The sequence below is a fragment of the Asterias rubens genome, chromosome 3 (genome assembly GCF_902459465.1).
Source record: "Asterias rubens chromosome 3, eAstRub1.3, whole genome shotgun sequence".
In the NCBI taxonomy this organism is placed as follows: domain Eukaryota; kingdom Metazoa; phylum Echinodermata; class Asteroidea; order Forcipulatida; family Asteriidae; genus Asterias; species Asterias rubens.
In genome coordinates this window covers 3,275,489-3,290,103 of record NC_047064.1, presented here as the reverse complement: position 1 = coordinate 3,290,103, position 14,615 = coordinate 3,275,489, and the positions used below count along the sequence as shown (strand labels likewise).

The 14,615-nt window shown below is 38.3% G+C and overlaps 3 protein-coding genes across 7 annotated transcripts in view; 2 read left to right on the top strand and 1 right to left on the bottom strand.

Annotated features, from left to right (window-relative positions):
• LOC117287910 (inositol hexakisphosphate and diphosphoinositol-pentakisphosphate kinase 2-like) overlaps nucleotides 1-1,953 on the top strand; it is a 41,592-nt gene extending 39,639 nt beyond the window's left edge. For all 5 annotated transcript variants that reach the window (XM_033768535.1, XM_033768534.1, XM_033768533.1 and 2 more), the window contains one exon: nucleotides 147-1,953. The gene's annotated coding sequence lies outside the window, so the exon portion shown is untranslated. The remainder of the gene's footprint in view (nucleotides 1-146) is intronic.
• Nucleotides 1,954-3,036: 1,083 nt separating this feature from the next.
• Nucleotides 3,037-8,263, bottom strand: LOC117288221 (E3 ubiquitin-protein ligase RNF180-like). The gene is made up of 5 exons (XM_033768990.1): nucleotides 8,019-8,263; nucleotides 6,039-7,050; nucleotides 5,471-5,673; nucleotides 4,579-4,822; nucleotides 3,037-3,862 (listed from the first exon to the last, which is right to left on the bottom strand). The coding sequence occupies exons 1-5, from the start codon at nucleotides 8,238-8,240 to the stop codon at nucleotides 3,555-3,557; spliced, it is 1,989 nt and encodes a 662-aa protein (XP_033624881.1). The 5' UTR covers nucleotides 8,241-8,263; the 3' UTR covers nucleotides 3,037-3,554.
• A 2,350-nt stretch (nucleotides 8,264-10,613) lies between these two features.
• LOC117288262 (unconventional myosin-Ia-like) overlaps nucleotides 10,614-14,615 on the top strand; it is a 36,909-nt gene continuing 32,907 nt past the window's right edge. Inside the window, exon 1 of the mRNA XM_033769048.1 lies at nucleotides 10,614-10,798. The gene's annotated coding sequence lies outside the window, so the exon portion shown is untranslated. The remainder of the gene's footprint in view (nucleotides 10,799-14,615) is intronic.

Genomic DNA, 14,615 nt, shown 5'->3' with positions numbered 1-14,615 from the left:
TTTACGTCCCATCCGAAGGACGAAGCAATGGTAATGTGTCTTGCTTAAGGACACAGGTGTCACGGCTGGGGATTCGAACCCACACTCTGCTGATCAGAAACACCAGAGTTTGAATTCGGTGCTCTTAACCGCTCGGCCACGACACTTCCAGTGGTTAGACAGTGGTTAGACCAGTGGTCACAAGCTAGCTGTTATTTCATAATTTCATGCGACTAGAATAAGTTTTGTCGTCTAGTTACTGAATAAAAATTTCTTGATTTGTGCAATTCATAATCATTGTTTGTTTGATTGAGATTGGCTGTTGCCAGCTTGGTGTTTATATCCCCTTGAGGGAGTTTTGGCGAATAATCATCGAAACAAACAAACAAATGGATCTAATGCAGTGGCTTGCTCTGTTTACACCTGTACTTTAATAGCAATGTGTTGTGCAGTGCTTCAAGACTGTTTGAAAATGTAGTTTTCAGTGGCGACAGTTTCATCGCCCCTCCTCCCCAATTCCCACCTGTTCCCCCCCCCCCTGATTGCCAAAATTTAATTTTACCCCAATTAATTTACTCCCCCCCCTCCTTAACTTTAAGCCTGCCCTCTTTTTCCCCCTACCACCCTGTTTTTTTTAATATAGATCTTGCACTGCCATTGTCACTGCGGCTGTCAAAAGTTCGTTTAGACAATTTCCTCCTTGCAACATGGTCATATGGCATGGGTGACTAGTGTATAAAAGCACTTGCCGCTCAACATTGTGGCCCTGGTTGAATTTAGAGTTGGGCCAGTAGAACTCACAGCCTTGTGTTTCATCAATTAAATAAATATAGTTCGCTGCGTACTATATTATGATGTTCAAATGTTGACTTTGAGTCTGATACATAAAATACTTTACAATACTCTGGCTATACCATCAATAGGTAACTGTTTATAAAAGAGTACATTCTGACGTCCTGTGTGTCTAATTTCTGTTTTTTGGTGTCCTCTTATAACATATAACAATGTTCCTGTTGTATAGAGGTAATTCTACCAGCCCCAGTGATCTTTTTATAACGGAAGTGGACTGTAGTAGTGTTTTGTCTTCCATAATCAATAGAGTTCTTGGAATTGAAATTTCTGAAATAGAGATGCGATGTGATAGGATATGAATCTTGATTATAAACTGACCTTAGATTGAAAACCTGTGGCTTGAACAAAGACGTGTATTCAGTTGTTTAAGAGTTATTCCGAGTTGATTATTTTGCTTGAAAATTGAATAAATTAATTTTAACCATTGATACAGGCTGAACTCCCAAAAAAGAAAATTGTGTTTTTGTGATAAAAAGTTGTTTTCAAGTATAAAGGTTTTTAAGTTTAATGTTGAATAATCTGTATTTTTAGCTGGCAAAAAAAGGTTTATATGTGGAATGTTGTTATGTCATAACTTTCCAACCAAGCTATTGATTTAAAAAAAATTAACAGAGAAAATAATTTAAGGTTATGCCAGTACAGTACTTGATGCTGTTTCAGCTTATCATAGGCGATAACATGTTAAAAAATATATGTAAATTTCTTTTGCATATTCATCAAATTACTATAAACATGAATTCTCGGACATCTTTCATTTTAGGAAACATGTCATAGAATTATTTATTAATTAGTTGTATTGGTCACAAAATTTATCCACGATGTTATGACGAACTGTTGGGGGGGGGGGGGACTTTTGTTGATGTTTTTATGTCAAACACTCTTCAAAATTGTGCATCTTTCTGTTTATATTGAAGTTTAAACATGCCCATTCTCTGCTAAAATACAGATGATGTTTCTTTCACTTAATAAAATGTGTATATTTATTATATTTCACAAAAGAACATTATGGAAATGAAATATTTGGACAAATAGAGGTGCTATTGGAATGAAGGATTTTAAAAATTGTTGTTTTAAATATGTACAGTGCAAAGTAAAATCAGTGTAGATATAATAAATTTGTTGTTATCATTCTAAATTATGTTGAGTAAAGACTGTTTTGTTTGCAAAATGTCTAAAATCTCTTGTTTTTTCCCCTTTTTGTCTTGACACATGTCAGTTATGGTGTGTCATGGCTGAGCGGATAAGAGCACCAGACTCGAGCACTGGTGTTTCTTTTCAACAGAGTGTGGGTTCAAGTCCAAGTCGCGACACTTTTGACCTTTATTTCTTTGTCCGTTGCTTATTGCCTTGACCATTATTGCTTCGTCCTTCGGATGGGATGTAAAACCATAGGTCCCATGAGTTGTGTAACGCATGTAAAAGAACCCAGTGTACTCCTCATAAGGAGAAGGGGGGGGGGGGGGTTCGCCCCGGTGTTCCTGGTTTTATTGGCTGCATATTGCACCACAGCACCTTGTAAACCATTACATGGTGTCATGTGAAAGGAATAGGTCTGATACTTCAACACGTAGCTCAACATGCCTTGTAGGAAAAATACTGAATGTTGGAGCGCCATGAGTGATGGATATGAGCGCTATAAAAGAAGCACTATTATTATTACGCAACAACATTAGAGGTCAAATTTAATCTCAATCAACGGAAATACAATATATTTCTTTAAAATACAGAGGAAAACAAAACCTTCAAAGAAAACTGGAATATATTTTATTCGCCCTTCACTTCATGTTGACAGAGTATTGCATATAATTATTTAAAATTTAATAAATTTACGACTTTCTAAAAGTTTATATCACTTTTCATTTCATTCATCTGTGTGCAAAAATGCATCCTCTTTCAATCTAGTAGAACAATACATTCTAACACATTTTGGAATTAAAATTCATTAAGCTTATTTCACACAATAATTGTTGCATATCCACAGATAATGTGGCAACAAAAGATTTGAGCAAATGTAGAAACTGGGCCCAATTTCATAGAACTGCTAAGCACAAAAATTTGCTTAGCATCAAATTTTTTCCTTGATAAAAACAGGATTACCAACCAAATTTCCATGTGATTTTCAGGATAAGCAAACAACAGCTGAATACCTGTAACAAGCAATATGCAACAAATGAAAATTTGGTTGGTAATCCTGTTTTTATCAAGGAAGAAATTTCATGCTAAGCAAAGTATTGTGCTAAGCAGCTCTATGAAATTGGGCCCAGGTTGGCTTTTCGTAACCACCCATGCTCAGACGTCAAGCATTAAAGACATCTGCTCTAGAATATGAAAGCTGAAATGGTAACGGGTTCCAATTTAGCGTACTGTATGGATTTTTTTGACAAAACTCAGAAGGCACTGGTAGACATGTTTATCGTACAGGAAAGGGGAGATATTTTGTTTGTTAATCAATCGTTAAATTAATGGCAACACAAACTTACTTGGTTTAGAAGTACACCAGCTTTTAGTAGTATAAAGCACTTTGAGAGTCATTTCACTTTGAAGAAAAGTGTTTATGGACAAAATATATCAGTTCTTATGCCCCAAAATTTGAATCTGAGAGGTTTACAAGTTCCAGTGAAAGGGTGGGACTGGTACTAAATGTCTTAAGTCCTAAGAATATTCCTAAGTGAGGGGAGAGGTTGGTTGGTGAAATTTACAGCTGAAGTGGTACAATATTGCAGTCATGAATACAGCATGATAGAAAACAGAAAAACACCCGTCATCCCAACAAGGGTTGTCATCAGTAAACAGGCTGCCCCAATCTGCCACATCACCCCGAATTCTTGTCTACCTCTTAATCCAGAATGGTGCAGTCCCATTGTGTTGTGTCTCCTGGTGTGACCCCTCAGCATGTGGTTAAACCATGTTGACATAGGGGTGTTTAATGCGTCACCAGGGAGGGGGTAGGATTTGTTCAGTGTTTTTCTCTCGTTCTGTTTGCGGAGGGCTATCATTCGAGGAAATGCTTCTTGGATTGCAGTCGTCAGAGCTGAGACAAAAGAATGTCAATTATTGTTTTTATTTGTTAGGAACTGAAGTATCACCACTGACAATAAACAAATCAGGATTACGGAATTTCTAGCTCACAAAAATCGGGCGGGAGAATAACAAAAAATGAGGAAGACGCGCAGGCGGCTTTTAAAACACAAGTAAACTATAGACCTACATCCCTGCTTAAACAAATAGAAACTAAACACTAACAGTCTGAAACTATTACTGGTTTAGATTATTTTTTAGGCCCACATTGACCCTTGCACGCGCGTCACACGCGGCGACTGATGCCACGCTCCACATGTTGGTGGGCAGTTAGGTTTACGTGTATTAACGCCGCATCGCCTAAAATGCACACTTCACTGCATAACACACAGCATAGAGTTATATATATAAACGCACAGTGAAATTGCCCACCAGTATGGCGCATTCAAGATTTTTCTGATGATGACGTCAGGTGAAATGGGTCAATAGGCATAAATAGACTAATTTGCTAGACTCTCTCCACTTCTTGGCCCTCTGCCAAAGCTTGAAAAATGTGTTTGAATAGAAAACCGACATTTTTGTGCCGAAATGTTTCCCCCGTTGTCAATAACCGTATCTCTTTTTTTGAGAGCACTTCTGACCTTGAAAATGTGCGCACTCATTTAAGTGAAATTTTGTGCAACAAAGAAATGGATCACAAAATTGAATTCCAACTTGTGTATAACTCACTTTCATGTGCCTTGACATGCTGAATGACTGTCCTGCAGAGGGGGCATGGTGTCCTGGGCGACTGCACAGCCTGGGCAAGCTGGCGTAAGCATGGTTCACAGAAGATGTGCTGACAGGGAATGCACACGTTGGGGTACAGGTACAAGTCCAGACAAACAGGGCACGTTGTTGCCTCGCGGAGGGACATACCCGAGTCACAGACACTCAAGAGGGACATAATCTTTGCCGAGTCACAGTCAAGATTCTGAAGGAGAGATGGGAAGTCGAGAGTGCGAGTGAGCATAGTAAAAGAAGTAAGAAGACAACCATTTCAGAGCTGCCAACATTTGTTTTTTTGCAATTAGGAATGTTTTGTTTAACAATCGGGGAGATATTTAGAATTACATTCAACATAATAGGGAAAACAATTCTGTAATCAGGAAGAATTTCAAAGTTTGTTCATCAAAACATTGAAAGATTAGTTAGTTTCAGGGAATTTTCTGCAGAACCAGGAAAAGTTGACAGCCCTGCCATTTGAATTTCATCTCCCTCATGAAGAATGATGTGGTGGGGTGTCGTGGCCGAGCGGTCTATAGGGCGCTGGGCTCAAGTTCTGTAATTACAGAATGTGGGTTTGAATCCTGGCCTGGTCATTAGCGACACTTGTTCTTGAGCCAAGGCACTTTATCATAATTGCTTCTCTCCACCAAGGAGCACAAAATGGGTACGGCTGGGGAGTTGTGATGGACAGGCATAGAAATATTCTCAGTTATTTAATGCCAAGGAAACTGGATATAAACACTGGCCTGATGAGCCATATTGGCTTGGGATACACTTTACTTTTAAACTTTACACATAAAGAAATGTTGGTTCTCAGACACAAATAAACATGTTTAGGTAGTTCGGTGTGTACCTGTTCTTCTATCAGTAGCTCATGGTCTTCCATCGTCTTTTCTTCTTTCCATCTCTCTCGTCTTCGAAGTTTCCTTCTCTCATTCTTCCTGCGATTCTTCTCTTTCTTCTGAGCTCTTAGGATGGCCCGTTGCAGGTAAGCTGATGTCCCCTCGGTGTTTTGAGCTCCAGTTACCTGGAAATCGTTGTCTGAACTTGCAGAAGCTTCAAATTGAGGTTCAAATGTTAAAACATTATGTTTCAATCAATCATCATTGAATGCAAAAAAAACCTCCAGAAACAAATCCAGCCTTGCTTTTTTGAAAAGAAATCACAGAACCATTTGTTTTGGGTTGTTCGATATTGTCACATTTCAAATTTTGCTATAAAAGACATTAGATAAAATGACTTTTTCACACAATTTTAACGTGAAGTTAGAGAGACTTGTAATTTCGCCCCAAATAAGTGCATCACAAAACTGAGTTTGACTTCGGAGCCACTCTTTAATATATCTTCCCCAACAGTTTTTTTCTAAATTAACACAGACACACAATAAGTTTTGATCAACATTTTGTGTGAACTATCCTTACCCTCTTGTTGACTGTCTGTGTCGAAGTCCTCAACAAGCTGGTTGACGTCATTCTCAGCTCTCAATGGTGAGGGCTCTCGCTCCAGCTCCAATAAGAGTTCGTCCAGAAAGTCCTTCCACGTCACAGGTGCCGAGGAAGTTCCAACTACCACGTGCGATTGCGACATGTTTTCCGCTTCCGATTCACTACCAGAACCAAGTGTATTTTGATCAACTACTGATAACTGTCTCGGGACAGTCTGCTCTGACGAACTGTCCCTGAATGATGAGTGGAGGGCAGTTGGTCTTGAATTTGGTGGAATACCGATACATTTTGCTTGTGAGTTTCTTGACAGTTTGGATGAATTACTGAGATTGCTATGCAAAGAATTTGATTCAGTATCGGCATCCAATACCTCTTTGACAGGGATTCGATTAAAGTAGTCTGTGCTACACGACTCAGTTAATGGTCCGTTATGCGTAGAAGTACAGGAGCCAGACCGCGACTCCTGAACAGAGGTAGCATAAGACGCATGAGATTCGGTCTTTGAATGCTCAGTGTTTTTATAGCCTGGCCTGAACCTGAGTTGATTACGGACTTTAGGTTCAACTGACGACAAAGATGTTTTCGTACTTGTTGGTAGAATCGAGAATGATTCCAACTCATCTTTATCAACTTCAGAAACCTTGCTGGATCTGGAATCCAACTTGTGTGTATCTAAGTACCAGGAACCTACAGGAAGGGCACCATCTTCATTTGGATGTAAGTCAAGGACACTCAAGTCGAAGCTGTCTCTTGATTTGGTGGGTGATGCTTGACCTTTAACCTGAGGGTCTTGCCCTCGGACACCACCTCTCAGTTTTGCGAGTTGAGATTGAGGCAATTCATGATCGACACGGCTGCCGATGATGTGAACGCTGGACCAAGGCCCCAGGTGATCCTGGTGGTGCCTTATGCTAGGGGTCAGAAAGTCAAATGACCCAAGGCGTCCTCTGCATTTTGGGCAGGCAAGTTTTCCTCTTGTCCACTGTGACTGTCAACAAAATCAAAATAAAATCAGGTTTTTTAAAATTCTTTCTTTTTATTTTACAAATAGAAATTTTCACACAATTCGAGGACCATGACCTTCTCTGTGGTATTTGGCATTGCAAAGTGTTAATATAGGCCCTACGCACTTTGGAGTACACCAGGGTTTGAATTTGGGGGGAAAATCCTACAAGACTGCAGGACCTTATTGGACAAGTAAAAATGTCAACAGAATTACATGAAAATGAAAGTTTAGTTTTTTGTTAGAAATGTTGATACTCTACTAACACACCTCATCGGAAAATTTCATATCCTGGACATATCCTTTAATTTGACCACTTTGTGTGAATAGAAGGTGGTCAAACCTTGCATCAGCTTGCGCCCACTATGGGCATTTCAGAACAAGCCGCTTCTGGCGGCTAGGGTCTCTCTAAAGGGTTAAACATTAGACAGTGTACACCAGAATAGTCTTAAAGGCGGTGGACACTATTGGTAATTACTCAAAATAACTATTAGCATAAAACCTTACTTGGTAACGAGTAATGGGGAGCTGTTGATGGTATAAAACATTATGAGAAACGGCTCCCTCTGAAGTAGCGTAGTATTCCAGAAAGAAGTAATCTTCCACGAATTTGATTTTGAGACCTCAGATTAAGAATTTGAGGTCTCGAAATCAAGCATCTGAAAGCACACCACTTCGTGTGGCCAGGGTCCTTTTTCTTTAATTATTATCTCGCAACTTCGACAACCGATTGAGCTCCAATTTTCACAGGCTTGTTGTTTTATGTCAATGTTGAGATACGCCAAATGAGAAGACTAGTCTTTGACAATCAACAATAGTGTCCACTGTCTTTAAGGATGAGCCCTGTCCTACTGCTAGAATTATGAGGTTGATTCCACTATAGTGGAAAGAACCTTATAGTTCTAGGAGTAAGCCTTGCCCTTATCTGCAGCTGCCCTTTATGTTAAAAATACCTTCTCAATAGCAGTCTTGATCCAGGGCGGTGTTGCATCCTCACTGATATACAACAATGCGCCACTAGCGCCACTAGCGCCACTCCGTTGATGATGCGTTGTAGTCAAGTCCGAGTCTTTGGCTGATGTGGAACGGAGAATGCTGTCTTCGTTGAAAAGAAGTCGTCTACATTTACGACACTTGAAGGAAGATTGTTGTGGGTTGTTTGCACCTGATGCCATTTTTGGTGGTTCACTTGTTATTAAAATACCTTACTGTAAAATTAAAAAAACAGAAAAAAAAATACCCTTGTCACACGAAGTTGTGTGCTTTCAGATGCTTGATTTCGAGACCTCAAATTAATTCTAAACTTGAGGTCTCGAAATCAAATTTGTGGAAAATTACTTCTTTCTCGAAAACTACGTTATATCAGAGGGAGCCGTTTCTCACAATGTTTTATGCTATCAACCTCTCCCCATTACTCGTTACCAAGTAATGTTTTATGCTGATAATTATTTTGAGTAATTACCAATAGCAATAGCCAATAGTGTCCACTGCTGCCTTTGATAAATATAGAAATTGGTTTATACTGTTACCTGTATTTAAGAAAACGCGATTCAAGTACTCCAGCTTTGCAATCTCTCCATTGGCTTCCTATTCATTCTCGCATCATCTTCAAAATTCTCCTTCAAACATTTCAATGCAGTCTTGGAAGTGGACCAACTTACCTGAAAGATCTACTAACTCCATACACTCCTACTAGAAACCTCCGTTCTGCTAACAAAGACACCCTCATTATCCCTAATGTTGCCACCAAAGCGTATGGTCAACGTAGTTTTCAGTTTGCTGCATCTCACTTATGGAACAATCTCCCTCTACACATCAAACAAGCCACTGCGATCTCAAGTTTCAAGACTCTTCTCAAAACACATCTATTCAAATTATCTTATACTTAATTTTCTTTTGGTTCCTCTGAGCGCTTAGAGACTTTCTTTTGGAGGTGTTAGGCACTATAGAAATGCGGTTGCTATTATTATTATTATTAAAACAAATAATAGGCCTAATCTTTATTATCCCCGATGCAAATTTAACATCTATAAAAGGTTGCATTGCCTCATGGGTTGCTTGGTTGGCAATGCAATGTTTGTGGGACAGAATTCTGGAAAGTACTAGACCCAGTTACTTACCAAGTTACACTAGGGAGTTGTACCGGTACTCCTTTTTTCAAAATGTGTCATTCTCTGTTGCTAACTAAAAGACTGAAGTGAAAAGGAGCCGTGCCCCAGTAAACTGGCACTAGGAAATTACTGAGTACATAGTACTTATTGACTGTCATGACTGATAGTATATGCTACAGTGCTAGATAAAATGATATCATAGCACTTTATTTTTTTTAATTACTAAATAAACTACTGAATTAGGCCTCCTTAAAGGCAGTGGACACTATTGGTAATTACTCCAAATAATTATTAGCATAAAACCTCACTTGCTAACGAGTAATGGGGAGATGTTGATAGTATTAAACATCGTGAGAAACTGCTCCCTCTTAAAGCCATTATACACTTTTGGTAAACAGTATTGTCCAAGTCCCACACTTCGTGTATCACAACTTATATATAGAAACAACAAACCTGTGAAAATTTAGGCTCAATCGGTCATCGGAGTCGGGAGAAAATAACGGGAAAACTCACTCTTGTTTCCGCGCGTTGCGCCGTGTCATGACATGTGTTTAAAATAAATCCGTAATTCTCGCTAACGAGAATTTATATTGTTTTACCGTTTTCTCAAAAAGTAAAGCATTTCATGGACTAATATTTCAAGAGAAGTCTTTCACCATTACCTTCTGTAAACCCTGTAAATTATTTGTAAATCTGTGAACTTTTTTTTTTTTTTCTGTACCGAAAGGGTCCAATGGCTTTAAGTGACATAGTTTTTGAGAGAGAAGTAATTTTCCAGGAATTTAATTTCGAGACCTCAAGTTTAGAATTTGAGGTCTCGAAATCAAGCATCTGAAAGCACACAACTTCGTGCGACACGGGTATTTTTTTCTCTCATAGTTATCTCGCAACTCCGACGACCAATCCAGCTCAAATTTTCACAGATTTGTTATTTTGAACATATGTTGAGATACACCAAGTGAGAAGACTTGTCTTTGGCAATTACCAATAGTGTCCACTAACTTTAATTTTAAGTTTTTAACCTACACTGACTCTTCTTAATCTTACTCTTCACAATTTCATTCTTCAGTTTGAACTGATTGTATGTCATCATGATGACATTGATCATTTCGAATGAATGCATGAAATGTTAAAGTTATACTGTCACAAAATACTTACATAAATATTCCGAGCACTCTACACACACACACAGTATGTAGTAAAGGCCTCATCTGTTTCCTGTATTACTTTTTTAGTGTTTACATTACAAAAACTGCTCCACTTCTTCTTCAAATCGCGCCCTCTCGTGTCGCCAGATGGGGGTTTCATTTATTTACACGTTTCAAGTGTAGACTGGTTCCCGGTCCCTCCCCAAGAATAATAATGTGTGTAAGCAACAGATGCTGAAACGGTACACAATGTGTGAAATGCATTACAGAATACAAACTGCTGCACGCCCAAACCCCACGGGAAACACACCTGCGTCGAAATACGGCTCAATTTTAGTCGTCAACATTTGCCTAGATCGTCATTTAACTTGAATATATTCACAGGACAACAAGGTGTGTGCTATTTCATCAGATGTGGCAAGATATCGTCATCTCTTGGCGGTAAAACTCATCTTAAAAGACCGTCTTTTTGGGGTAGGTATTTTTCAGTGCTAGTCAGTGGCCTTGTCGGCTCTAAACGATTCCGTGTTTTTTTTTATGGTGATTGATTGAATATTTGAACAGTGAATCATTCGTATACATTCTTAATGTACATATTTTGTACAGTTCTTGTAAATTCCTTTGGATTTTTGACATATCTTGTTGTATGAAATGATGTGATGTGACATACACATATATTTGTTGTTTTTTAATTGTGCACAAATCTTAGTTAACTTGTGACAGGGAAAACTAGTTCTTGAATTAAAATAGTTGAATGGAATTGTGACAGGGCCGGGCATGCACTGCTGGTACATGTGGAGTGGGTGGGGGTGGGACCCGGGATCATAGAGCAAGGATGGTGGGATATGAAGATGAGACAACATTTCACATTATTTTAGTATGTGTAAATTTTCACTAATATTTTATTAATTATTGCAATTGTCGGTTTCACCCAAATTGTGGGTAATAATAATATTATATTTATAATTATTTAATTTGTTATTTACAACAATGTTTTAATTAATTCATTTGTCAATTGTGAGTTATGACATAATTTACAAGTAAACAAATTGAGTCAGTCTGCTACCTGTATGGACTATGGTTAACTGTGATAATGCTGGTGGGCGTTACATGTATACATGATGTGTATTATGTAGGAAATCAAGTTTATTATGCTTGGAAATCAAGTTTGAAAAGTGTGGTTGGTGAACTGATATACATGTTCATGTGTACATGTACCTGGATGAAAATGAGCAGTGGATTACTTTTAGTCTTTAGACTAGATTTTAAATTTATTTTCCATTCCACATTTTAACTAGAAATTTGGATGAAAGCTTATATGTCAGCGTTCTCTAGTGGTCTTCTAGCCAATAACACAAGAGGATCCACCAGTCAGATTTCTGTTTTTTAAAAGTGGTCCGGCTGGCTAGGCTAGTTCAGTGTTGAAAAATATCCCTATGTGGTAGGTATAAAACATTGACTTGAGAAAATGCTTGGCAGACTTGTGAAATGACAACCCATAAAAAACAACTGACACTGCAGTGAAAATAACCAAAACGACATGTGGACCTTCATTTTCTTGAGTTTTTTCTAAGTCATGTGGACCTTCATTTTCATGTGGACCTTCATTTTCTTGAAAATCATATCCCAAGAAGCTATCCAAGAAGAATGCTTGACATCCCTTTTGTCGGGGGAAATGAAATGTCTGATCTTAATCCTGTACAAAATATATTCACATTATTTCATAAGAATCCCCTTAAATTTGTTGCATTTTGTTTTGTACATGATGCTACTGGTTTTTGGGACTAAAGACTGGCTGTCGATGGCCTACATATCGGAAGTCACATTTTGCACTTAAAGGCGGTGGACACTATTGGTAATATTACTCAAAATAATTGTCAGCATAAAACCTCTCTTGGTGACAAGTAATGGGGAGAGGTTGATGGTATAAAACATTGTGAGAAACGGCTTCCTCTGAAGTGCCATAGTTTTCGAGAAAGAAGTAATTTTCCACGAAATTGATTTTGAGACCTCAGATTTAGAACTTGAGGTCTCGAAATCAACCATCTAAACGCACACAAGTTCGTGTGACAAGGTTTTTTTTTCTTTCATTATTATCTCACAAGTTCGATGACTGTTTGAGCTCAAATTTTCACAGGTTTGTTATTTTATGCATGTTGAGCTACACCAACTGTGAAGGCTAGTCTTTGACAATTACCAATAGTGTCCACTGCCTTTACTGATTTTGGAGAGAAAAAAAGCGTGTGAATGTACAGGGCTAAATAAATAGAAAACTTCTTTGTGGAAATTGTCTGGAACGGAGGACCAACAATGTATTTTACTCCCTCCATGAATGAACTGTCTGCTGCATCCATACATGTATCAAACCTGACAAGATTTCAGGTATAATGTGTGTCTGTTATGCCATGGTAATCAATCAATGACCACTTAGCTACAATTAGCCTGGGGGCAGAAATGAAATGAGCAGTAATCCAATGCCACCAGGATGGAGTTGACAGTGAGTTTTTCAAGTTAGTTGTTGTCCAGTGTGCATTTATCTAATATTAATATTTTCCTGGACAATGAAACAGAACTTGTTATATCCAGACCGTTTAATCTCGGATTCCAATCAGGGCCCAATTTTATAGAGCTGCTAAGCACGACAATTTGCTTATGGACACTATTGGTAATTACTCAAAATAATTATCAGCATAAAACCTTACTTGGTAACGAGTATTGGGGAGACGTTGATAGTATAAATCATTGTGAGAATCGGATCCCTCTGAAGTGACGTAGTTTTCGAGAAAGAAGTAATTTTCCACGAATTTGATTTCGAGACCTCAAGTTTAGAATTTGAGGTCTCAAAATCAAGCATCTGAAAGCACACAACTTCATGTGACAAGGGTGTTATTTTCTTTCATTATTATCTCGCAACTTTGATGACCATTTGAGCTCAAATTTTCACGGGTTTGTTATTTTGTGCATATGTTGAGATACACCAAGTGAGAATACTGGTCTTTGACAAATACCACTGCCTTTAAGCATGAAATTTATTCCTTGATAAAAACAGTATTACCAACAAAATGTTCACGTGATTTTCAGGATTTAAGCAAACAACAGCTGAACACGAGTAGCAAGCAATGCAACAAATGGAAATTTGGTTGGTAATCCTGTTTTTAACAAGGAAGAAATTTCATGCTAAGCAAAGTTTTGTGCTTAGCAGCCCTATGAAATTACATAAAGCTGTTTAGCAGAAAAGACGTCTTAGCAAATTTTATTGCTGAGCAAATATTAGTGGGGCCTCAGCCAAAACAATGTAAACTTGGTGTTATTTTGGCTGGTAGCCTGTTTTGTTACTACTACAAGCAATACTTTTCTTGCTTAGCAAGTTTTTGTGTACGAAGTTGGGCCCTGGTGTCAACACACTTTGAACAAACATTAAAAATAGAACTCTCCCCTGTAACCCAGTTTCTACAAGTTAACACTACAGTCACAAAATCAGACACCTTGTGGGGGGGGGGGGGGCAGTGCAAAGCAAAATGTATAACAAGAGTATAACAAATTGTAGGAGATTAAAAACAATGTATTACATTTGTAGGGATTAAGACTTAAAAACATGCCACAAACAAAAGGGATGTCAATCATTCTCCCTGAATAGTGTCTGGGGCTAATTTAGAGAAAAGGAAGGTCTCATCTTTTATTTACTCTATTTTGTTAAAAACGGTCAAGGAAATTTGGATGGTTTTTTTTTGTCAGAACTGTCAGTTGACAGACCCTATGGTTGTTCCCTGCCAGTACTCCTGTATGGAGTTATGTGTTGACCCATGGTTGACCTATACAATGTGTGGTTGTTGACCTTTACTCACCATACCATGATTCAGATTGTTTTGGTGTCATTTAGGTGAACTTTTTTGACAATATGGTTTAGTTTTTAAAATGTCAAAAAATTTTTTGCCACCCTGTTAGTTTTTCTTATCCTGTTTATTACACAGAATGAATGTGTGTCATTTGCTACAGTGTAGCATTCAGTGTGCACAACATGAGTTCAGTCTGAAAAGAAAGTGCTATGCAAAGTTGCCGGTCAAAATCGTTCCCCCTCGCCATTTTTGGGACTCTGTGTCCCCCCTGCTTGTTAGGCCTATACACTCAGTGAGTGTACAGTATACAGTGAGTGTAGTGCTCTTTTTAGGTCACACAATGTTAACATGCACCGAATGTTTTGGGGTTAGGGTTACATGTAGGGTTAAAGTTGGGTTTAGGTTAGGGTTAGAGTTTAAAGTTAGGGTACACAAGTGCACTTTCAGACTTAAGA

Bases quoted from the DNA above. Each gene is read 5' to 3' on its own strand.
- LOC117288221 (XM_033768990.1), bottom strand. From the start codon at position 8,240: ATGGCATCAGGTGCAAACAACCCACAACAATCTTCCTTCAAGTGTCGT. The intron at 7,051-8,018 runs GTATTTTTAACA...TTTTGTTGACAG, and splicing joins TCAAGACTGCTATTGAGAAG to TCACAGTGGACAAGAGGAAA. The intron at 5,674-6,038 runs GTAAGGATAGTT...CTCAATTTGAAG, and splicing joins CACAGACAGTCAACAAGAGG to CTTCTGCAAGTTCAGACAAC.